Source organism: Harpia harpyja, chromosome Z, assembly GCF_026419915.1.
Source record: "Harpia harpyja isolate bHarHar1 chromosome Z, bHarHar1 primary haplotype, whole genome shotgun sequence".
Taxonomy (NCBI): domain Eukaryota; kingdom Metazoa; phylum Chordata; class Aves; order Accipitriformes; family Accipitridae; genus Harpia; species Harpia harpyja.
The window spans coordinates 18852179-18877283 of record NC_068969.1 but is presented as its reverse complement, the minus strand read 5'-3'; the positions used below and the strand labels follow the sequence as shown (position 1 = coordinate 18877283).

The 25105-nt window shown below is 38.7% G+C and overlaps 1 protein-coding gene across 5 annotated transcripts in view; it reads left to right on the top strand.

Moving 5' to 3' along the window:
• The window catches only part of TAFA4 (TAFA chemokine like family member 4), an 86731-nt gene extending 63050 nt beyond the window's left edge, over positions 1-23681 (top strand). For 3 of the 5 annotated variants that reach the window (XM_052778615.1, XM_052778614.1, XM_052778613.1), the window contains 3 exons: positions 6873-7028; positions 17105-17188; positions 21770-23681. In XM_052778615.1, coding sequence (XP_052634575.1) covers positions 6873-7028; positions 17105-17188; positions 21770-21882 — 353 coding nt within the window. In that variant the 3' untranslated portion in view covers positions 21883-23681. Of the gene's footprint in view, positions 1-6872; positions 7029-17104; positions 17257-21769 lie in introns of those variants that run through there. The other 2 variants (XM_052778618.1, XM_052778617.1) reach the window with 2 other exon arrangements.
• The last annotated feature ends 1424 nt before the right edge of the window (positions 23682-25105 follow it).

Sequence of the window (25105 nt, the reverse complement as noted above, 5' to 3'; positions counted from 1 at the left end):
TTTACTCTGAGGTACTTTATGAAGTTTTATGCTTATATTTCATTTGTACAAGTGATATGTGTGCTTGAACCAGGATGAACATTACTGCCTGGCTGAAAGGCAGTCCTTATTGATTAACTTCAGCGTGGCACTCCAGCAGGTAGAGAGACTCATGTTTTAATTTGTTTTTGCTTCCAGGTCACTCTTCATCCACCTTTCTTTTCATTTGCAGCAACTTTTCCCTCCTCCTTCCCCTATTTGCAGCACCTCCTTTGGTCTTGGCTGTTTTGATTTATCGACCACTCAGATTTAATGCTTCATTCCTTGGAGAAGTCTCAGTGCTTGTGTCTGATCTAAGGTCACCTATGCTACTTATTCCAGGGGACTTTAATCTCCATATGGATGTGACCTCTGACACTCGGCAAAGAATTCACTGTATTACATGATTGACTCCAGCTGTGTCAGCATGTTCCTCCACCTGCACTGAAAGGTTATGCTTTTGATTTCATTAACTTTTTGGGTCTCATTATCAGGGTTTGAGGTCACTCACCTTTTTTTCAAATACACATCTAGATCTCCTGTACCCCTAGGGTTCCTCTCAAATTGGTTGCTTGTTTTAAGAGTTGCTGTTTTCCTCAGGTTGTCACTTCTTGCCCAAAATAAGTTAAAGTGGTTCAGTGCTGGTTCCCTGGTTATCCAGTTAAAATGCTGATTGTGATTTTGCACATGCCATACTACTGGTTTCCGCAGCTGATGAAGCACAAATGTCTTGATTGGAACAAACGCTGTAACTTTATGGGCTGTGAGAAACTCTTCGGTTGGAAACCTGCACAATGTGTGAGCATCAACTTCAATTCCTTCATCGGGGAGATCATTGTATCTTTTCTTGCTTGCTTTGTTACAGATGTTAGCATTAGTAATCACAATACTGCTATGTATTTGAGGAATGTGAGACTAATGGATAGCAAACTGGATTCCTTGCTCCTTTTTTTTTTTTTTTTTTTTTTCCTGTGTGCGCTACATCTTACTTTGCCTGTTATCATGGGTAGGTGATTATGGGAAGATATTTCTTGTCTATTTATCCGTAGAGCAGTTGAACTGGCCTTTTGTGGCAGTTCTGTACCATCTCTGAACAGTCCCTTACTGCCAACAACTGAAAAGGTAAAACTTTACAAGTGAAACTGGACTGAATTGTATATGCAGAGACAATTTATGAGAAAGTATATATATAAATATTGTATATCCTTGAGGAAGGAGAGCATCTAAGTCAGGACCTTGACATGAGTGTGAAATTATTAAGAAAAAAATCCAGTGGCTGATAGAATGATAATAGAGAAATGCTCCACTGAAATTCTCAGCCTAGAAGATGGTGTGTTAATTTTACATTCCAAGTGACTTTTTGCTGCTTCTCTTGAGAAGAGGTGTCATCTTTAGAAAGAGCCCTTCTCCTCTTTCCCCCCAGAAAGCACCCCTTGAGCTGAAGAGGTTCTCATAAATATGTTTGGTAAAAAAATGTGAAAAATAGAAAATGTTATTTCCTTTAATATATGTGTTTTTCTAAGAATATTTGCCTCTTGGTGTGTGCTTCTGTGTGTTCATATACTTGTAGGCAAAAGCCAGCATGAGATGAAGGCAGAGCAGATGATGAACCGGCACCAAGCTTTTTAGAGTGCTTTCCTCTTCCAAATAGCATCAGTGCTGACTCCTAAACTCATTTGTTTCTCTTACTGTTGTCTGCAATATTAGGTTCCACAGCCATTCATCTCCCTATTGACAGACATCCTCTTGCTCTTTAAATAAATGATGCAGTTGTTTTTGTGCAGACCAAGATTGCCGGTTTTGAGGCTTACTGAAGAATGTGCTGAGCTAGGGTCATGTTGTCCTACTGTCTAGATGTGCTCTTCTCCACAGTACTAGTTGCTTTCTTCGTCAAAGAGGGCAGCTTATGAAACAGTGATAAAAACTCCCTTTAAATGTGTCTTTTCCGTATGTTTCTTAGCTAAGAAATTAGAAAAAAAGGAGGTTATTCAGGATTTCTGATAAGAGCATGCTGCCTGCATGTATATTGCATTGAAAGAGTACTCCTTGGGACTGATTAGAATTAGTCACAGAGATGAAATGGATGTGGACAGAATTGGCTAGCAACTTTCTGAAAGCCTTCCTCTTTCTTTGATATTTTCCTTGTAGTTTTGAAGTACTTCACTGTGATATTTGATATTTTATTAACAATAATTGTATTTCCCTCTTTTCATTTGAGGATTTCAAAGAGTTTTAGAAGCATTAATTGCATATCTGCCCCCTGACTTCTATGAAGAAAGTGAAAATATGGTCTTGTCAAATATGTTAGTTGAAAAAATGTATTAAACTGAGAATAAACAGTTCAGTGGTGATTATTCAGTCAACTCTACTCACAACACTTGTGCTGGCTTGTAATGTGGAAGCCTAATAACTTCCTAGTTTGTACCTTCTTGGTCTTCGGAGATGATGACTGCCATCTCTGAAAACTGTGAAGGCTGCGTAGCAGCTCTACACAGTCTACCATCTTCTGGGCTGGAAAGCCCACAGATAACAAAGAAATGGTCACAGAGCCTTCGTGTGGCCAGTCCTTGAGGTTATTGGGAGGCATTCTGGACACGGGCACCTGAAGGCTTTTATTATCCATAGGTATCTTGTTATGAAAGGCAGCAAAATTCATAGTAGGGAGTGTTGTGGAGGTTGCTTCCAATAGTGAGCCCTATCCTGTTATGTCTGTGCCCTGTATAGAGATCTAGGGAAAGTGTCCTTAGTGAACTTGAATAATGTTGGTATTTCTAGGGAAGCTAAGCTGTAAAGAAATTGGGATATGGACAGCAACACGTGCCAGACTTCTGATCAGAGGTAACCCACAGCACCATACTTTTCAACATTCATCCTCTGTCCTCCACAGTGCCTGGCTGGCAGACATCCCCTCTTCGGTATGCAGAAGGTGTTCTACGACAGCAACCTTTCTCTGGTCCTGTTGCTGATAAGATGTATCTCTCCTTAGAGAGTTTTCTTATTTAAATGTGAAAATGTAACTGAATTTCAACTGCAAATATTGACAGCCCTTAAGTTGCAGATCTGAATAGGTTTACAGGTGAAGAGCTATGAATTTATGGGCTTTTTATAAGTGAGCCCAAAGGGGCTTTGCTCTCCACAGCCTGGCTTTCTCCCTATCTCCTATTGCAGTTCTCCCTGAAATGGCTTTTGTGATGTGCCTGGTGTAGAATTCACTTACTGTGATCTTCACACTTTAAAAATTCTTCAGTCCCTGCTCCTGTAATGTCTTGGCTTCCTGAGAATTCATTGATTATAAAATATTTTAAGGCTGTTCTTGGTTTTTCTGTCATTATGCTCTCCACTGTACCTTAAATGTTCTTTATACCCGAGATGAAGGTTTATCTAGTGCAAGATGGAGATTAAAATGTGCTGGATAGTATTCTTATATTCTTTTTGCTGCCTTTGGGCACCTGAATGTAGATACAACAGGTTTCAGTAGGTCTAGGCAGAGAATGGACTGAGTTGATGGTTAGTTTTTAAGATACTCTGTGAGTTTTCTTAAATCTGAAAGCCACTCTGCAAAATGAGTGCTTCTCCTCTAGATTGCCGAACACTGACAAAAAGGGGACAGAAAGTTAGCATGTTAACACTTAGTGTTTGTTCAGCACCTGTTCACAGATGTGTCTGAATATTAAGAAGAAATGCATATGGTGTTCAACAGAATAAAAAGTGTTAAGATGTGCGTGAACAAGCAGGAGGAAATATAGACGTGAACACGTAGGAGGGGAAAGACTATTACAAGGGCAATCCAATTAATGCAAATGATGCATGCAGATGTCTTTGGCTTTTTAGTACCTTTCACTGTTATACTCCATAAGAGCTGCGTGCTAGGGACAAGGGAGGAGAACGCTGTCTTCCTTTGCATAGCAGCAGTACTTTCAAACCTTAGCATCCTACCCCTGCCAGCAGATGAAGAGGGGACACCTTCTCTTACCTGCTTGTGTAGCTGTGAAGCATGAATAATTGTTCAGTAAAACAGCTACTAAACAAAAGGATGCATTCATGAGGTAACTTAATTTTGCCTTCTGCAAACATCCGTGTACCTGTTGACTCCTGGCACTTCAGAGGAGCACTGTCGCTGCTTAAAAACTCAAACAAGGTAATTGAAATTGACCCCCAGGTTTTTTTGGGCTGTATGTTCAGGGCCAACCTGTTTGATTTATTTTGGTATTGACTTAACAGGACTGTTCACCTAAAGGAAGCAGAATTTGAGCTTGAAAATAGACATTCTTTCAGCTACATATTGATTGTTGGGGCTGGATCTAGTCCATCCTTATGATGTACCTTCTGAAAAAATGGCTTCTACTCTTATCTTGGCATCTGATATCTGGTGAATAATGACTTTAATTAGAAAGAAGACCTGGCTGCTTGGTCTTTCAGATGAGATACATGGCAAACTCAAGTATGTGGCCTGAGCCGTTCCAAATTTTTGCTTTTTCTTCCCTCCCTTATAAAATTTCCCTCTCAAGAGGCAGTTCAGACTGTGACCTTGCTCTCCTGAAGTCAATAGAAATTTTGTTGTCGACTCCAGTGAATGCAGGACCACCACTGTAAGCACTATAGGAAACCAATGGAAATTTTCCTTGTTTACTCCAACGAGTTCTGACTCAGGCTGTAAATCTAATAAATAAATAAATATACTCACTTAAATTAACAACCTCATTTTACAAAATCTTTTCTGTCAGAACCCCTGGCCATCTGCTTATTATCTCCATACATTGTCATGTTAGGTGTTTTGTAGAACAATATTTTGGAATGAAGTGGCGTAGGCAATTAAATTTCTCTATTTGTGTTGTTATTTTCCATATTGACTTACAGAGAAGCTACTGTCCTACAAGCTGGTAGCTGTTTTCATTTTTTTTCATGTTTATTATGACATGGGTATTAGGTACTTGCATGAAAATTCACAGTCTGCCAATAAACTTATTACAGCAGCTATGTAAGATACTTCTATGCTGTCTTCAACAGTTTTCCAACTTTCTGTAGAATACCTTATGCATTTTTCTGCTGTAGCATATTTTGCTTAAAAGTACAGTGTAGCTTTTTCCCTGCAAAAAACCCGAAAAACATCTCTGTATATATAATTTCTTTTTACATGTTGAGTACACAAATAGAAGACTAAATTTCCTTTCCAGGATTGCATATACATAGTTTCTTGTCCATTGAGGTTGTTGTGAATACAAATTTGGCAACAAAAGTCAGGCAGCCCTTTAGCTGTGCTTGAAATACTTGTGAAACCAAGACATACACAGCAAAGGAACATTGCCAAGCCAACCTTTAAAAAAGTTATTCATATATATATTTGAATCCTCTCCTTTTTTTTGGAAAACCCCCTTAGAAGCCTAAATTGCATTGCTAACTCTTTTCAAGGTTAAGATTCCCCACTTAATTAACTCATAAAAATTTCTGGCCAAAAAGTACAGTGATCTTAATCACTCAATAAGATTTCATCTATAAGGATGTAAGCTTGGCCGTATTGCATCAGACCAAGGTGTTCTCCATCTCAAAATACTGTGTCTGGTTTTAGTAACAGATACTGTAAAAAACAAATCAAAACCAAAACAGGGCAAGCATGGAGTGAGTAGGAAACAGGACAATCCTCCAGGCTTGCCACTTGGAGGATTTTCTGCTTCTGAAGAGGGCTCTCCCTTTCACCTTCCTTTCTTTAGTCTGCTGTGCCTTTGATATTACCTACACCAATATCTGTACTGTAGTCTCTTTTGTATAAGGAGCCTGTACTGCTTTGAGGGTGAATATTTTTATTATTCTCAGCGTTGTCCCTCTGTCAAGCTCACTTATTAAAAAACTCACCCTGTTCTGTAGTGCTGTTAATTTACAAGGTGCTTTACAAACACAGATAAGAGCCATCCAAGGCTCTACTCTAAATAAGACGAGACAAATGCAAGAAGAAGCACTTGAAGGCTGTTCAGGGAAGTGAGGGCATGGAAATGACTTATGCAAAGAGGAGAGGGGTTTTGTGAAGTGGGGTTTCAAAGAAAGGGTTTTAGGCAGGGCAGAGTGTAAGTTTGGCAGTGGAAGAAAATGGTCAGGTGCAAGGAGCAGTGGAGCTAAGATGTGAAGGCAGGAGCAAGGAAAGGAGAGGAAGGGAAAAATAAACTCACAATAGGAGACAGTGAATTGTGAGGAAAGCAATAGGATAGAATATTTATGGCAGGTTTCTTCAAAATAGTCTGTGAGGGAACTTGAGAAATCCATGTAGTTGTTTGGGTTTGTTTTGGTTTTTTTTTTTTTTGTTTTGGGTTTTTTTTGACAACGCTTGACTATCTATGACAGCTTTTCAGCCTACCTTGTTCTTAGCCTACCTGCAATGATAGGCATAGCAAGCAGTGCTCAAATTTTGTTATATTAGAAAGTTTCCCTACTATTTAAGATAAGTCTCCGTTGTATTAAGTATTATTCTGTCCATTGTGTCCATTTATGGAGGGAAAGAATTAAGTATAAAACCTAATGCAAGACAGGAAGCCAAAGGAAGGAGGAGTGTGCTGTGTCTCTGCATGTCTTCTTGTCTAATCCATCTAATTGACTACTCCAGTCTCCTTTCCCTATGGCTTTGTAAGGGCCAGGAAAGATAGACTGAAAAATTGACTTGTTATGATGAATTAATCTTTATTAGTAAGAATAGGATAAACTCAGGGAATAAGCCAGATCCTACAAGATGCTTTGCCCTTTCTTCTTCTTGGGATTTAAACTGGTGTTCGAGAGATTCAGTATCTTGTAGGACTGCACGAACTGTCTTTTTCTTCATGCACTGATGTTTTGTTTTGCTCTCCATCACTTATCTCTGCAATTATTAGGCCAGCACCAAGTCAAGCAAGGGACATGTGAAGTTGTGGCAGTGCATCGTTGCTGCAATAAGAACCGGATTGAAGAAAGATCGCAAACAGTCAAGTGTTCCTGCTTCCCAGGGCAGGTGGCTGGTACGACAAGGGCTCAGCCCTCATGCGTGGAAGGTAAGCAGTCTCCCGCTCACTCATGGTTCATTAAGATTGTTTAAGAAGTTCAGTCTCCTTGATTGTTTGACTTCCCACTGCCTCAAAAGCATAATCCTTCCTTTTGTTAATTTTGGAAACATCTCTGTGCATTGATGATAATGAGTCTGTGCATAAATCTGGGTGTAATTAATCCTCTTAATATATGTACCCGTCCATTTCATGTCTGTGCCAATAAAACTTCTTAATTTTTTCACACAAGAATTCTCCTTTAAAACTAGTCTGAAAACAACATAAGCCAAGAAATTCAAGCTTATGATATTAACCCTTCCAATTGTCTTTAGACTTAGTAGCTTGGCTAAAAATTCACTGGATAATAAATGCAGCCCTGAGACTGGGCATGCAGATAGTGCTGGGGCGTCTGATTTTGAGAGCTGTTCTCTAGATGAATGCTTCACCGTTTTATGTGCCTAATGGGCTCTTATGCTGGACACCAGCGCTACAATGATGCCTCATGTCTATTCAGTTTCATGTGTTGTAACCCCAAATACATTAGAGTCTGGAGAGCAGAGCAAGTGTACTGCTGCACAGGGCACAGTGTCTGAGCTAGGACACCTACCTGATGAAGGAAAAATGTGGTACAGTTGCCTTAGTCCGTCACCTTCCTAGGTAGTTGTTGAAATCCTCACAGAGCTCAAAGTTGCCATCCTTATGCTTTTAGCAGTATAACTCATTTGAAATTAAGATTTTAGCTTTAGTGTATATAATCAATTTACCTTGATTGTAATGTTGACGAGGCATTCTGAGGCTATATAAAACTTGCCTCACTGAGGTTCACTCTGCACCTCACACCCCCATTTTCCTCTCTGGCTAACTGGCAGTTCAGAAACTGTGCGTTACTCTTCTTCCTTTTCTACCAGCAGAGTCTATTCCCTGGAGAGGCCGTCGCTCTTGTTAACTTAGTAAACAGTTACTCCAAGACAGACTTTTTTCCTAGAAAAAGTCTAAAAGTTACCAGAACTCCCATTGCATTAATTCATAAGCAAGACCCTTCTGTTTTCATTCATTTTCATATAAAATTGCAACCATTTCAAGTTAAATATAAAACAAAAGCTTCAAAATCCAATTTTTAATCTAACATTCAGAGCTATTTAGTTTTAAACGTAAAACTAAATACCTGCAATGTCTGATTTTTTTAACCTATTATCTGTTTTGAGAATCTCTTATTTAAGAAAGAGAAAGTAGGTTTGTGGTTTTTTTTTTTTTTTTTTCTTTTAGATGCTTAGTCTTTTCATGCCTTGTAATTCAGGAACACAATCAACTTTAATTGTGCAATTTGTTAAGTAGTTTTCCTGTCAAATCAGAAGTACCTTCTGTATTTTTAGGTGACACGTCAAAGAGCAGAAATACTTTTACATACAACAGATAATAAAAGTCAGGCATTGTTTTAAACTTGCTTAAGGATTGCAAAGGTGACACTGTCATTCTATGATAGAAAGATATAAATGCACAATACTATAGAAGCTTAATTCAGTCAATGCAAAGAGTTGCTTGTTGTCGTTTAACCCCAGCCAGCAACTCGGCACCACACAGACGCTCGCTCACTCCACCTGTGGTGGGATGGGGAAGAGAACTGGAGGAGTAAAAATGAGAAAAATCCTGGGCTGAGATAAGGACAGTTAATAGGTAAAGCAAAAGCCGTGCACGCAAGCAAAGCAAACCAAGGAATTCATTCACTGTTTCCCATCAGCAGGCAGGTGTTCAGCCATCTCCAGGAAAGCAGGGCTCCATCACACGTAACAGGTACTTGGGAAGACAAACGCCATCGCTCTGAATGTCCCCCGCTTCCTTCTTCTTCCCCCAGATTTATCTGCTGAGCATGGTGTCCTACGGTCTGGAATATCTCTTGGATCAGTTGGGGTTAGCTGTCCTGGCTGTGCCCCCTCCCAGCTTCTTGTGCACCCCCAAGCCTTCTCACTGGTGGGGTCGTGGGAGAAGCAGAAAAGGCCTTGACTCTGTGTAAGCACTGCTCAGCAATAACTAAAACATCCCCATATTATCAACACTGTTTCCAGCACAAATCCAGAATGTAGCCCCATACTAGCTACTATGAAGAAAATTAACTCTATCCCAGCCAAAACCAATACATTGCTGAAAGAATTTAGTAGCTGTTTTTTCTTCAAGTATAGTTGAAATTAAGTATGACAAAGTATGATGAATGTAAGATTTTTCCACTTTCTAAAGTGGAAGCCTTTGAATCCCCTTACCCCTTAAGGTAATGCTTTAGCATGCTTCACTTATTTTTGCAAGCATCTGGGACTACAGTCAGTTGCTGTAGCATGGAAGCTATAACTATCTTTCCTTAGCCTCAGGATTAGATGTGTTTTCTCCCACTCTATACATATCTTTTAGTAGGCTTCTACACCGTGGAAGCCAGAAACAGTTTGTGTCTTGAATTTGCATATTTCAGTCTGATACAGACATTTCATTTTCTTTTTTACTGAATGCAGAGCTGTTTAATTTGCCTATATTTTGCCCTGAGCTTAAAAGGAAGGACATGCCCAAAGCACAGAGTTACTTTTCTAACCAAAAGAAAAAAATTTATAGAGCAATTGGCTTGTAGTAGTCTTTTAAAGTATTTTCCTTGAACCCCAGACCTTATCCAGTAGTAGTTATCATTTACATCAGGGCAGCAATTGCCTTTGTGCTGTTGATCATGCACAGCATGCACATGGTGCTTGGTACCTGTAGTTCCTACCTCCAATCATAGAATCATAGAATATCTCAAGTTGGAAGGGACCCATAAGGATCATCGAATTCAACTCCCTACTCCTCACAGAACTACTTAAAACTAAATCATACGACTAAGAGTGTCATCCACATGCTCCTTGAACTCTGACAGCCTTGGTGCTGTGACCACTTCCCCGGGGAGCCTGTTCCAGTGACTGACCTCCCTCAAATTACTTATGTGCTAAACTGTGTTTGGACAAAATAAGAAAACAATGTAGTTCACATTCATTGAGTATGTGTCCAGAAAGTACCACCCAGCTGTTGTGTCAGACTACACGATTTTTAATCATACACAGAGAGATGCTTTTACCTATTGGAATTCTCAGTAAAAGTAGCTTAGTGCTTAGTAGTTTTTATAGCAGATATGATTAAGTATATTCTATTTGGATTTAGAAAATATGTTCTGTTTGGATTTTAGCCTCTTTACATATACTCAAAAGGAAAATAACTCTGCAAGTCATATTGGAAAACAATAGTAAATAGGGTGAAATCAGTCTTTCTTCTATCCACATTGCCTGTGAACTTTTCAGGGTTTGTGTGTTTCAGCTGTTCTTGGTCAGCACCAAGAAGACCATTGGAGTAAATGGGATCATATTTCATGTTCTATGCAGAGTAGCAGCCTTTATAAAGCTATTGGAATGTAATTATGTTTTCTTGACCAAACAAATGGATGATTATATAATTAAATAATTACAATTAATTTTGTCGAGATCTGCATGATGATTTTACAGAAGTCTGTTTCTTCTTGCTATTTTTAAATTGAAGGTCTGATTTCTCTTTTAGTGTTAACAACCGAGGAAGCAAGGAGTTTGATTCTAGCTTTCCTGTAGGTCAGACAAGCATATCTACATGGTCATAGATTGTAGATGTTCCATGAGAAATTAAGACTACAGCAAGAAATAGATTTTCACAGAATGTGGAAGACTGCAAAGGTCTGGGACTTTAGCAAAGTCTAGACAAACTGTACTTACCTTTCTGTTCTGGACTCAAACTTGACACTTGAGCAGCTTTCTGCTATAACCTATTTGGATTTTTTTTTTTAAATTAAAAATTAAAGTTAAAATAAGTCTTTCTCATTTGAAATTTATACATCTGGCCTTAGTATTTTACAGGTTTTTAATTTAGTTGGGTATTTTTCCTTAGTTTTCTCAGTCTTGCAGCATATGGGTTTCATGACCTAGATCCCACTGGGTTTGAGTGACAGCTTGTTTGTTAATTTGGGTGGGGGTAGAGCCTAGTTCATCAGACAGAGCTCCTTGCTGATGAGTATTGGGCGTTGTGCCCTTTTGTATATATAGGCCATGAAATAGGCTTACAAAGCCCATCATCATGTTTTTTAGGATACAGTCATAGACCAGCTGGATATTTACATTTTGAAATAGGTTGACAGATGCTAAAGAATTTTACACAAGGTCAGATTTAAAGCAGCAGTTTATTGGAGCAGCACTATATGTTAAGGCTAAGCCCTGCTCAAAGAGGTAGTGAATACATGTACCAATATTCACAGCTACCAAAATTTCGGGAAGGCCCCCTGTTTGAGTCAAGTCAGAATGGCTGTTTGCATGATTACTTTCAGGCATACACCTACACATAGAAGTGACATTTTTTTCTCATGGTATGTGCTAAGGAGGAGACAAGTACTTGTGTTACAGAAGAAATGATAGATATCCAGGTGAGTTCCAAGGAAAAGGTGTTGAAGTGGTGCAGAAAGGAAAGTAAAAGCTAGTTAAATTTAGAAAATACATAAAGTGAAAATCTTAAGTGCCTTGATTGCTACAAAACAGTGCTTTTCCATGTTCTACAGTAATACTGTGTTGTGGGGCCTAACTGACATTTATAGAGTGCTTTGTATTTCTACAGTGTCTTTCATCTCAGAAACTTTAAATATTGGTAGTAGAAGTCAAAGTACTTCATTTAAAAAGAAGGATATGAAGGTGAAAATCAGTGTTTGTTATAGACTGAGATCTTCCTAGCATTTTTACAAGCACAGTAAAGTCACTTGTCATAGCCTGGATAAGAGTACAGGGCAAGAACTCTTTGGATCAGGATATTTTTTATCCTTTGCCCATGATAAAACACTTACTTACTTAGATAATTGTATTTTGGATGCATCTAACAAGAAACTCTGTCATTTGTGTATTTGAACATAGTTGTGAAAGCTATTGACAAGCATTGGCAAACAAATAAAACAAGGCTAGTTTTTCTGTACACGTGCACACCTCATTTTCCTGGGGGTTATTTGAGCTTCCAAGCACAGGCCCATCTGATGCTTTGAGAAATGTTGCTGTAGATAAATTAAGTCACTAAACTCAGAAGAAAGCAGAGCATATGAAAGAAAGTATTTAAATATGCAGAGAGGACATACTACACAGCCTGTATACCCTGCGTTCAGTTGTAGCTATACTACTTGATTGCAGCTATAGAAAATTTTGCTTAGCAAAGGTCAACTCATTCTTCTGTCAATGACTAAATTACATTTAAAGTAGTCATGAGATTTTGTTTATACCTATTTTCTTTATGGAAATAAACATCCTTGAGTAAGTACCTCCAGCTTGTCTAACAGCTACTGCGAAGAAGATAAAACATTAATAACTTTTGTCTGTAGAGTAGCTATCTTAGCTAAGTGCATTAAATGCCTCTAAGTAAATCATCACTAGCCAAATCATCTTCCATCCAGGCAATTCTATTAGTCCTAGAAATTATGAGGAGGAAACACTCAGATTGGAAAAAATGTGACTGGGACTAAAGAATTGTTTAAGAATTTTCTGTAGGGCCAAAGAGCAGCAATGAAGAAAAAAGACGATTTTGGCTGAAAGCCCATTGGGGTTACAGACTGAAGGGAAGAGAGCATATAGAAACAAGAAAACAAAAAATCAATACATAAGAAATAGATAAAAGAAGAAATAGCTGAGAAGATTTCCCTCCCACTGTTTTTAAATGGATTTCAGAATACTTGAGAATTCATAAGGATGCTAATGCTGTGTCAGTATTCAAAGAATAAAAGGAAATATACAGTAGTATGAATAGTGTACTGAAAATTTATATGGAATAGAGCTTAATCCAGTGGAGTAGGAAAGAAATCTGTATTTGTCCAGACTAAAGACAGTATGAATTCGCTTGTTTAAGTAGAACACACAGGAATCCTTAAAAAAAAAATATTGGCCCATAATGAGTGAAATATTGATGTTGTTAATGCTGAGGTGGATCAGGATCACAGTCCTCCTTTTGGTAAGTAACAGGATGGGGAAGTACTTTCTGACTTACTGTTAACTAAAGAAGGTGCTAACCAACATCTACTGGGATTAATTTTTTTTTTTTTTTTTTTTTTTAATTCTGACCCTGGGTAGTTTAGAGTCCTAACAAGCTGTCTGATAGATCTCTGGTCAGTTGTTGTAATTCAAAATGTATTTCAGAACACTTGGGGTATTCTAGAAAATCACGAGTATTGTGCCACTTTTGAGAGGGTAGGCAGCATGGTCTAGATGCTTAGGGATGACTGAGGCTGATCTCAATCCTGTGCAAGTAACTGAAAAGCTGATATGGTATTCAATTAGCAAGGAATTCCTGGAGTACAGATCACAAGAGTTTATGTGGCTTTCCAAAAAGAGATTTGCCAGACACAACTGATTTCATTTGCTGAGGAGTTTTCAAGACTAATACAGATAGTTTCTGGGTTTAATGCATGTAAGCCCCGGTTTTCCAAGTTACCTTGGAAGATAATGTATAATTTATTCAACTAAAGATTTGGTTACTAAATACATTTGAGGATTTAAGTCTTACTTTTTGTAAGCTATTTAATTTTGTACCATATGCCATTGTGTGCACTGCTTAGTGTCAGCTACCTAGCATACCTCAAAACCACATCTTTACCCAGAGTCATCAGTAGAAGTGGTAGTCAAATGGCACATACCTACCGGGATTTCACAGTGCTTAGCTCTCCACCTGACACTCTGCAACATTTCCAGCACTGACCCAAAAGCAAATATAGAATCTCCCCTGACAAAAACATGTATGGGATTCATCCGGTGGGGCAAAGGAGTAATTAACAACAAGCCCAAGGCAGTCACATGGCGTAGTCCTACTCACAGGAAGTGGAACCTGTTTGAAATAACTGCGTTAATAAAGACAAATGCATTATGGTGAGAAACTGAAGAAGTTCAATCAGCTCAGCTTATCAGGCAGAAGATTGAAAAGTTACTGGATTGCAGCACTTTTAATACCTTCACATGGGGAAAATGATGATTGCTAACAGGTGCTGTAATGTAGGAGAAGAAAGCACAACAGAAGAGGTGGGGAGAGGAAGAAAACTAAGGCTGTGTGTTTCATGCTGAGATTGTTTAATTGTCAGAAAAAATTACAATGGGAGAAGTTTCTTTCTTCACCTGTTCCAGATTGGCTTGGAAGACACTGTGTAGCCAAATACAACTGGGGGCACAACACAGTGAATTCGTGAGGCAAAATGAGATAATGTATTGACACTTTTTGGCTTTACTTTCTATGAACCTACTGTTTCCATGGAGTTACATTATCTAGGGAGCGATGTCAGCAGAAGATTTATTTCTGGCAGAATTTCTGGCTGGTTTCTGGCTGATTTCCAGCAAATCATCTGGCTGATGTCAAACTAAAGCCGTCTCCTTTCCCTTCATGAGGGTGGTTGTGTATGAGAGTGACACAGCTGCTCTCATTTCTTAGAAAAGTCATCTGTTGAAACCTCTCCAAGAGTGCCTCAATCTGAAAAGAAGAGGAAGCCTTTATATCCTCCAGTGAGTCACATAGTCACAGGGATGATAGTTAAAGAACTATAGCTATGAAGGTAAGCCTAAGGCTCTGATGGAGAATTTTAATGGGCTAATCTCGGGGGTGTGTTTGACACAAACAGCTATAGCCAGTTAGGACATACAGATCAACAGAGTGGACATTACAACTATAAAGAAATCGGACATAAAATGGATGTAAGAATTAGTGGATTCCTACAGCAAAGAATTGAGGATTTGCTGGAAGCTAATGGAATGAGATCTGTATTAAGTATTTCAACGTGTTGCCATTAGTCTGAGGAGAGGTATCTGCACAGAATAGAAATCAGTCAACAGAAGGGTAGGAGTCACTTTCTATGAAAGTGTCTAAACAAGAGATAAATAGAAGGTGAAATATGCCCTCTGTTGAAGAGCTTGTGGATCTTGTTTGAGTTACAGATTGACTTAGCAACGTTTCCCATTCACATCTGTGCTTGTTTTAATAGAAGATGGTACTGCTGGAGATGATGGGCCAGTTTCACTATCTTCAGTTCTACACGGACCGGGAAGTTGTGTGGGCACCATTGGTCAAGAATGCTGTGTGAACCCACTCCTGTGCTGCACTTTTGGCCTGTCATCTAGTGCCTTTTTTTTTTTTTTTTTTGAATCAAGTGGTAGGAGCAGGTTGATGCAGGTTGTACAGATAAATAAGAACTGCCATGTTCAGTGTATTTTCTGTGGCCTCAAAGTATATTGCACCCAAACCAATACCAAAACGCTTGGATCTAAGGAGTTACCAGAGTAACTGAGGCACAAGGCATGCTAGGTACCTGCAGGAGACAGGTGAGCGAAAGGTGGTTTTCAAGGTCTGAAGTTGAACTTACGTTATTAGGGTAGCACTAAATATACGAAAGCATGTTCACATGCCAGAGTGCAGCCGAAGTCTCAGCATGTCACTGCATCCACACTCACAACAGCACTGTGCAGAGCTGTGTAATGTGGTAGCCAGGTGTCCCAGAAGGACTTGCTGGCTTTGAAGCAGAGCTCTGAAGACACAGCTAGCTTGCTACCAGGATCTCCTGCTTGCTTAGGGAACTCTGCACACGCCCTCAGTCTTCTGGAATCTGGTCTTCTAGACTTGCTTGTGTTTACCTGAAATACATGTCGTATAGAAATTGAAACAAATTTAGAAAGTAGCAGAGATAATATAGATAAAATAGATGGCTGGACCATATGTCTGGAGTGGAAATGATCCCTCGCCTCCTAGGAAGCACAGTCAAGTTTCACCCGTTTTGTCAACAATCAATCAGCATCAATGCAAATGATCTAAGATCCAAATGACTAGTGAAAGGAATCATGCGTTTATTTTATAATTTTATGAGATTGAAAGAATAGTTTATAAAAGCCAAACTGGTGTTCCAGAAGTGTATTTTTCATAGTGCTTTTCATGTAGGTTTAGAGTGAAAGCACAAAACAAAAATAATTGAATGAACATTTCAGCAATATCCTGATGTCAGCTTGCCTGCTTGTCACCCTAATTTGAAGGCTGCAAAAGTACGAATCTACCTTGAAATGAAAAGGGAAAAAAGGCCTTTATAAGAAGTAGACTAAATTATTTTTGTTCATCTCTTTTGGATGTGGTATCCTTTAAAGCACACAGTTCACTATTTTGTGCACATAGTAGCATAATGCAGACTAACTAAATCAACATTTTAAGCCATATTTTATTTTGAAATCCAATTTAGATTATGTAAGATTGTCGACTGATATATTTCCTAATAATTTTCTGGGATTTGATGAATCCCATGTACAACGCAGAACTGAGAAATGCATGCAGATGTTTGCAGCTGTTTGTGGGAAAATATATCTGTTGTTAACAGCAGTATAAAGTCATGACTACACTTGTAAAAATAACAAGCATGGTCTTATTAATGGAAATTGGCTTAAGGGTAGAAAATTAATAAGTTTTCACAGTTAAGGTGTACTGCTGTAGTCTTCCAAAACATACTGCAAAACTGGCAGTGTAACTGCAAGTAGATTTTTAGTTAGTAATCTAATGCTTTCCAGTAGTTTCCACATTCTTATCTGCACTATTTGCTGACAGACCTCACATGCTTACATCTCTGTGCAGTTCTATTTTCTCATCCAGTGAAGGGAGGAACTGGAATTTCTTCATCCAGTCTCACATATGCATATCCGGGTTAAACAAGAAGCCTTAGTTCCATTCTGCATTACAGCAGGTACTTGACTGAAGCATGTAAATGAAGGAGGCAGGTCATCTTTGTAGTCAGTGGAGATGGAAAGGTATTTCCAGAGGTCAGTTCAAATGTTGGAGTCAATCTCTGGTGGTGCTTGCCTGTCTTCACCATTTGCGTATAGCATTTACCCTTCTGTGTGCTGGTGAAGTTTTTTAACCACATTTTTAGCTCAAACACAATCAGTGCGATTAGCTATTAAACCAGTAACTGTTTGTTCTACCTTTTGAAATCAAACAATTGAACATCACACAACTTCCCTACTAAAACCAACGGTAATAAAAAAAAGATTGTTTCTCTTTCCTATCTCTTTTTCTAGCTTCCATTGTCCTACAGAAGTGGTGGTGTCATATGAACCCCTGTTTGGATGGAGAGGACTGTAAAGTACTACCAGACTATTCAGGTTGGTCTTGCAGCAGTGGAAATAAAGTCAAAACCACAAAGGCAAGTACAGAGATCGCCTATATTTAAAGGTGGCAGTCTGCTGATAGCACTTGCTTATTGCATTGCATCTGTGGGTGTGAGCACCAGTACTGGACTCCTCAATGTTTTGGAAAGCGGTGATTAATGCAGTTGTTCTCAGAGAGGGAAATGTTGGGTCAGAACTGGCCCTTCACTGCTGGCCTACTTAAGTTATTGGGTGCTGGAGTCTAAACTGAAGAAGGCCCCGCTTCAGTCTTTAGTGAGAAAGAAACTATTCCGTTGTGACCAGTGCTAGAGGGATAATCATGTTCCAGGATCAATTCTTCAATTTTCAGACTGAGTACATGGATCCAGAGTCTTTACCAGTGTCACCTAAATTTAGATTCCTGAGCTACGAGAAAGCCCTTTTAGCTTTTGAAAGTAGCAGCCTGTCTTGGGAGCTGTTGAGAACCTGCACTGACGTCAGTGGGAACTGTGGGACACTGAGCACCACTGGAAATCAGGCTGGTTGAGATCATTTCTAATTACAGGCCATCCTGCAGATGGCCTGTTTTTTTAAAAAAACCCTTTGCTATGCCATCCTATTTCTTAATTAATGGCCAGCAGAGAGAAAATATCATGTCCTCTGTCTGCTTAACAATCTAAAATGAGCTCAGTGCATTGAAGTTCAACAAGTCATAGCAAACTGCGTATCTAAATATATCATAAAACAAGAGTCTTTAGCAGGCAATAGCAAGGAAAGACATATGCTTAGCTTTTCCCTTTACAGCCTCTTCTAGTTAGGAATGAATGTTGTTGATTAAGTTACAGTCTGAGTTAATAAGCAAATACTGACACCAAATGTTGTTTAATAATGGCTGTTCTAAGGAGTGAAAACTGTACTAATTTCTGGATGAAAGAGAGAAAATTAGATGGTTTGGACAGCTGTGGTGTGATACCGGTGGTCTAAAGTCCAGCTACAGACATTGCATGGTGGCAGGCTCGTTGGAAAAATCTGACCAAACCAACCAGTCTGAAAAACCGTATTCCTGTTTTTAAGAACAGAGGAATTATTACAAACCAATGTTATTTATCAAATGCCAGAGATGTAGTCTATAGCACTATATAACAGTGCCTAGGTCCTGCTGTTCTCCTGTGATGGATACTAAACCTAAAGTTGACCTGCACACCCTAGAATCAGTATGGGTAACTGGCAGTCAGTTACTGCAAGATATAGATTACCCTCAGCCTTTTATTTTTTTCACAGGCACTGACTTTTAACTACTCATATATAGATAAGGGGTAGTGTTGTAGCATCACACTGAACGGTGAGAGTGGTGAAGTAGGAGTTCTAGATATTGAATAAGACAACTTTGTCTCTGGACATACCAGAAGAGAGCTGGCAATTTATACCAAAAGGACCTTACTGAAAAGAGTAAGCCAGGCTTAAATATCCTTGATGCCTTCAATAGATACTAGAGGGATGAAGAGTAGAAGAAAGGACTTTATGTTGGCATTGATGACTGAAGGCCTGGGGCGTCAAGTCTTCTTTCATGCAGCTGTCTCTTCCTTCCTGTGAACAGTTGCCTTTTAGTTCATCGAGGTCAACTGACCACGAGTCATATAGCCTGTGTTCATGACTCTTGCTCTTAAACAGTGAGAAGAGGCAGCCTGAGTCAGTGGGAGTTTACTAATAGAAGGGCAAATTTGGCATGGATCATTTATTTTATTATCCATGACAAATATTGCAACCAGCAAACTACAGAATATGGTAATGCATTCTGATGAGTTTAGGGATGTCTTTATAAAGCTAGAGTGGGACAAATCATCCTGCCTGCAATTAGACCTGTGCAAATTCATCAACTCCAGTGAGTTTGTGTGCGTCTAACAGAGGGCAGAGTATAGCAATGTGAGTGCAAATGTTGTTTCATTAAACTCTTCCTCTACTTTGCTGGGAGGTGGAGTAATGCATTTTGCATTGATTTTTATCACCATAGGAGATTTCTTTGAGGGGCATTTAATTGAAAGGATCAGCAAACAACTGGCACTTGTGCTCAGATGTGAATCATTCTACTGTATTACTGACATGAGAACTGTTCATTTTCCTTGCATGGCTTTGTTTTTCTTTCGCTGTACTGTGTTGTTTTAGATTTGAGCATGTTAAGGTAGGACTGTATTTTCTTGTGCATGTGGTTAGCAACAACATAAGGGAGATCCTGATTCTGATTGGGGTCCTGAAGTACTGCAACAATATAGATGTAGATATGAATAACAAAGTTAGTGGTTAAACATTACATTGAAATGACACAAGAGAGTCCTAACCTTTAAGTAGTGATTGGCTATGTTAGAGAAGGCAACAGGCAGACTGCCTTAAAGGGCAGATCCCTTAAAAAGGTATCTCAGTCCCTCCCCTTTTAATTACTCTGTGCTAGAAGTTCTTCCATTTTTTGCTGTATGTGTTTTATGTGTGGATACTTCAGGGACATACTTACTTTCATGCTTTTAAATACTTTGGGTTTGACCCATAAAAGCTTCTTCTGTGCATTTACCTCTGTTGTTAGTAAATGAACCCTGAAGAGTTACTTTTGGAGGCTGAGATTTAATATAGCTATATCCTCAGTAGTAGTGACATTTCTAAAAGCACCAAGTTGTTGTACTCCAGTAGTTAGCTTTTAGTATTGTACCTTCTGAGAATCAGTCTGAAATAATGAAATTTGTCGTCTGTATTGGTCCAAGTAAGAAAAGACATGATTTGTCCAAGGTTTTGTGGGTGGGATTCATTGTGCCCAGCTGCAGGCATGTTTCCATCCAAGCTGTGTTGTTCAGGATTCTCCAAAGTCATGTGGGGAGAAATGGGTGGTCTCACAGCATGACTGTGCCCATCCACAAGAGTGTTCCCACGAGTACTTCTTTCTCTCTCCTGTACCTTAAGGAAGCCCTGGATGACAAACTTACATGCAGATGTCTGCTTGCTAAGACAGCAAAAGCTGTGCTACAAAATCTGTCCTGGAATCCATATTTCCTCTGTAGGTATTTTGCCTGCTTGTGAGTGGTTTTCTCTGACTACCAAGATATAGTTGTTGCTCAAATATAGCGAGTAGTGGTTACTCCAGACTCTGAAGAGAAGCTTGTGGCACAGGCAATATTGAACTGGAAGGAAAATAGAATGGAAAGAAAATTTCCCTTGTTGTAGGGAGAAGGAAAGTATGATATAACTTATTTTTTTTATTTAAAAAATGAACAAAATACTTGTCCACACTCAGCTCAATCAACAAAATATATATGAAGTGCATTATTAAAACTTTACACAAAGAGGACTGTATCAACTATCAGATGAGTATTCCAAACCATACAATAGCCTGTGTGTCTCCGTGCTGGGATACTTAAATCAGAAAGACACAGCAAACCCCATGTGGACAATTATAGAAAATGTACACATACATGAAATTCTTCCAATTTAATAGTTGGCTTATGTCTAAAACACAAGAGTTTAAATCCATTCCATATTAATTTTTTTTCTATGTTATGTACCAAAGATGATCTCATTACCATTTAAATTTCTAATAAATTTTTGAAGCTTTCTAAGACCCTGGGATCAGTGCTAGTTGGGACAATGACTTCCACAGGTTAATTATATGCTGAAAGAGGAAATGCCATTTAATCAATTTTAAGTCCTCTATCTTTTCATTTTGTGAAAATAATAGAGTAATTTCAAGTATATGAAACACAGGAGACTCCTGATGCTACTCAGTATTTAGATGGATAGTTAGTAGCTGGGAGGGACAGTTAAAACATGAAAAGCTGAAGAGCTTGTATCTTACATCAGTTACCTCAGGGAAGAAAATAAAAACTTCTCTATGCTGAGTGTCTGTTTAGTTTTGTAACACATCTAGACACTACAGAGCAGAGCCGACAAAGCTTTCCTCCTTGCAGGCTGCCTATTCTCATCCATTTCGAGGATGGGAACTCTGACATGACCCCTCCTCACCGTGTAGCCAAACCTCACTGGGTTTGTGCACTGTGTGTGTGCATTAAGGCTTGCACATACGTCCCTGAAGCACCTGACTGAGTGTGCGTATGGTTTTAAGGGGAAGAGACCGTGGGGTCCCATGGGAGAAGTGCTATCTGGGAGTTGCTTCTGCTGCAAGAACAATTCATCCCCTCTGCAGACCACGTTCTGTCTGATCCCTGGTTCCCTTCCATAAGATGGACTGCTGGGCATGGGTAGCAGTTTGCATGAAATGGTCTTTTGGGATGTAAGTTGTACACTTCTGCCGTAAGCATTGGTGTAGAAAATGATGCTAAGCAAAATAAAGTAGAAGGAGATTTCCATGAGATGTTGGTGACAAATTTAATAGTGAACGGCCATTTCTTTATGTGCAAATATCCCTTATGCTATTGAATAACAGTGTAATTAACAGTTACATATAGGTTCTGTTTCTCTGCAAGGTATATAGGTGTGGCCAGGGCAAGGTCATTCATGATGTATTTGTGTGTATAGTTCCTTTGCAGCAACAAAGCATGTGTTATCATCCTTGTTTGATCGATTCTGTGTGGGTAACTCTTTCCTCTTCTTTTATAGGTAACACGGTAGCAAAGAATAAACCTGTGGGTCACTACAAGAACAAAGGCATGTGCAACTGTTGCTTGGCTGTTACACAGAGACCCTTTTTTGTGATGATGCTATTGACTTAGTTCTTTGAACTTGCAAAATTAGTCAGCAAAAAGGACAATACTTCTCCTTTCAACTGTGGCTGCAGTTCCTGAACCTGGATTTTGCTGTACAGAATGGTACATTTTAATTTCACAAGAAAGAGCAAGGAGATTTGATTCTACCTGAAATGCACCTTGGATTGCCAAGGATCTGACACTAGGCAGAAATCTGTGGAAGCATACACCTGAACTTCTGTGGTGCATCAAGGATAAGACTTTCTTAATGACACTAAGATATGTAAAATTGTTTTAAACGAGTTTAGATTATGAATGTAACCTAGGGGGTCATAGAAAGAAAATACTTATGTTAGAACCAATACAGAGGACCTTAAAGGTCTTTTCCAACCTAAATGATTCTATGTTTCTATGGATTTGTCTGAGGTACTTCTCACATACAGTACAACATAAAAATAGAAAGCTGATCCCAATGCTAAGTGAGTTGACAGGACAGTGTTAGTAAATTATGTCTTAGTGTATTTTCAACTGTGGTTTAGTAACTCTCAAGGTTGTATGAAGGTGAAAAGATGGAACTTATAAATCAGTAGCAATTATTGTTGGGCATACTTTGGTTATATCTGTGCAATTAGATTTATTTCCTTATATAGTTCTAGGTAGTTTAACTTTTACATTCATAAGTGATGGCAGGAAAGCATGAGGAAGAGACAAAATTTGAAAGTAGACATAGTTTTTCTTGTCCTAAAATAAATCCATTCTCTAGGGGAATAGCAAAGTACACATATTCCTTGCCTCTTTGAATCTAGATATGGAAAAGAATTTAGCCATTAGCTAGAAATATTCATTCAAGATGCCTCAGAAAAAGGAGAGCATGCTTGTACTACATAAGTAAAGGCTTACTGGAAGGAGAGTAATTTGTTTGGATTTTCATAGCTTTGGTTATATCCTGATAGGTAACATACTTAAAATTCATAAGCAAAATTCTGGATAAAAGTGAATCTTCAGTTTCAATTAGTTCATGTTTAGAATGATTATAATAATTAAATGTCCAGTTCCTTGACAGACTGAATTTCCAAGTGGTTACATTTTGTGACATGTAATTGTTCCATATTATTCTAGATGCATTTCATACTGTTTTTCTTATTTGCCTGTTACAGTTTTTAGTCATCAGTCTTCATAAATAGAACAGTAAGTAGAGGTGAAGCTGTAGCCAGTCTGTTCCCCATTACTTTATTTTGTGACTTAAGATGCATTGAAACAGACTAAAATGCAACGATGCAGATGGCTATCATGCAGATGAACTGCTGCTGACCCAGCTACTGAATTCATTGTTACGCTTTATGTAAATATTAGGGTAACAGTGTACATCTAATTTTTATATAGACAGAAAAGCCAGAAAAAAAAAAACAAAAAACAAACCAAGTGTCTTGTACTAATTTAGGTCATCGTGCATAAGCTTTCTAGTTTATGGGAAAGATACCATCAGCAGTGTGAAGCTGTTCAGAGTAATAATTGTTAGCTTTTGACTTGCGGGAGTGAGTGGGAGTGTTCAGCCAGGTAATTCCATTGAAGTCAGTGGAGGAAAGATCTGGCCCTGTGATTTTTAGTTTTGATTTCTCTGGTTTAGTTCACTTTCAATTATGTATTTGATTACAGCTGGGATCATAGTGGTCATTGTACTCGGTGATAAGTAAACAAGAGATTTTCTGCTCTATGCTTGGACAGCTGAACAGTTAATAGACTCTGCTTGCCCTAATGAGCTCTACATTCCTAATATTTTTCCATTGTTTTGATTTTCTGATTAAATTTTAAGATTACCTTTACTATTTCTACTGTTTCTGTGCATATGTATTCAACAGTGTCATCACTGAAGATCATTTTCACTTACTATTTGTACAATGTTGGACCATAACTGGTATTTATTTATTTATTTATTTTGGAAAGTGCTCTATAAAGGCATACTAAAAAGAATTGCTGAGATGTTCTAAGTGGACAAACAAGAGTTTTAGAGAAAAGTTATTAGTTTTCTCTTTTTTGAAGGTAAATACAAGGAAAATAAGTTACTTGCCAGTGGCCATACGCTGGATTTGTGGCGGAATTGAGAACAGAACCAAAACTTCTTATGTCTAATTAAGTCTTTCCCATTTAAGGCATTGTAATATACTTACCACAAAGGGGTACAATATATTACATGCCTTGCAATTGCTACCTGGAATGTGCTGTTGCTGCCCCTGAGGAAAGGGGAAACTACAACATAAGTTTGATAACATGGGATTATGAAATACAGCCCAAATGAATGACTTGCCTTCCTAGATCCTCAGCCCATGACAGAGATTTTATATTCCTGAAGCAGCTTTGTTCCAGAGGATCTTGGGTTGATTTACAGCTTTTTCTGACTCATTGCACAAATGCTGTAATATATGCCTGTCTCTTTTTGGAGGATTGCTGCTTCTTCTAATGCTGTTGTCTGGCATCTGACACCAGCATTGCCCTTCTGCTGAGCGATAGCAAAATTAAAGTCTTTGCCAGCAGCTCTGTTAGTAGAAGAGATCAGCATCCCAGATTCTTAGTGTGTTCTCTATGGAAATTACTTAGTTTATGTTTATCTACTTGTTCTAGAAGGGTGGTTTTTGTAAGCAGCATACTTGCAATCTCTTAGAAACCTCAGTTTGCATCCCACTGTTAAGCTTCTATGGAGCTAAAACCTGTGGGTCGTCATGTCCAGGCTTTTGTTTGGGCAGGCAATGTCTCCTAGTCTGGTTCAGAAAGTAATCCTCTTGGTCTTAAACTGGCAATGTTTTGCCATACAATTTCTAACAAAGATTGTTGCAGACACTCACTTCTCTGATGAGATATTATTCTAATATGCAAGCCAAACTGATTCATGTCCTGATCATACCTATATCTTACTTCTTAACTGTGTTCTTTTCTCCCCTCAGTAGGATGGCCCTGATGTATTTTCCTTCACCCAGGTGACATTTCAGTAGGCATAAAATAACCATGGCCTCTTCATCCCCTTTTTTTCTCTGCCTATCTTTGTAGCCCTCCTTGCATCCCTTGCAATTTAGGTGAATCTTTTTTGAACAAGGATTACCAGAATTATGCACTTTATTTGACATCTGCCATTGCCAGTGTTCCAGAGTGTCATTAGCACTTCCCCATCTCTGCTGCAAATACTTCATTTTCTACAGCCTGTGTTGCTTTTGCCTTTTTCATAGCTGCATCACACTAGCAATTCACAGTCAGCAAG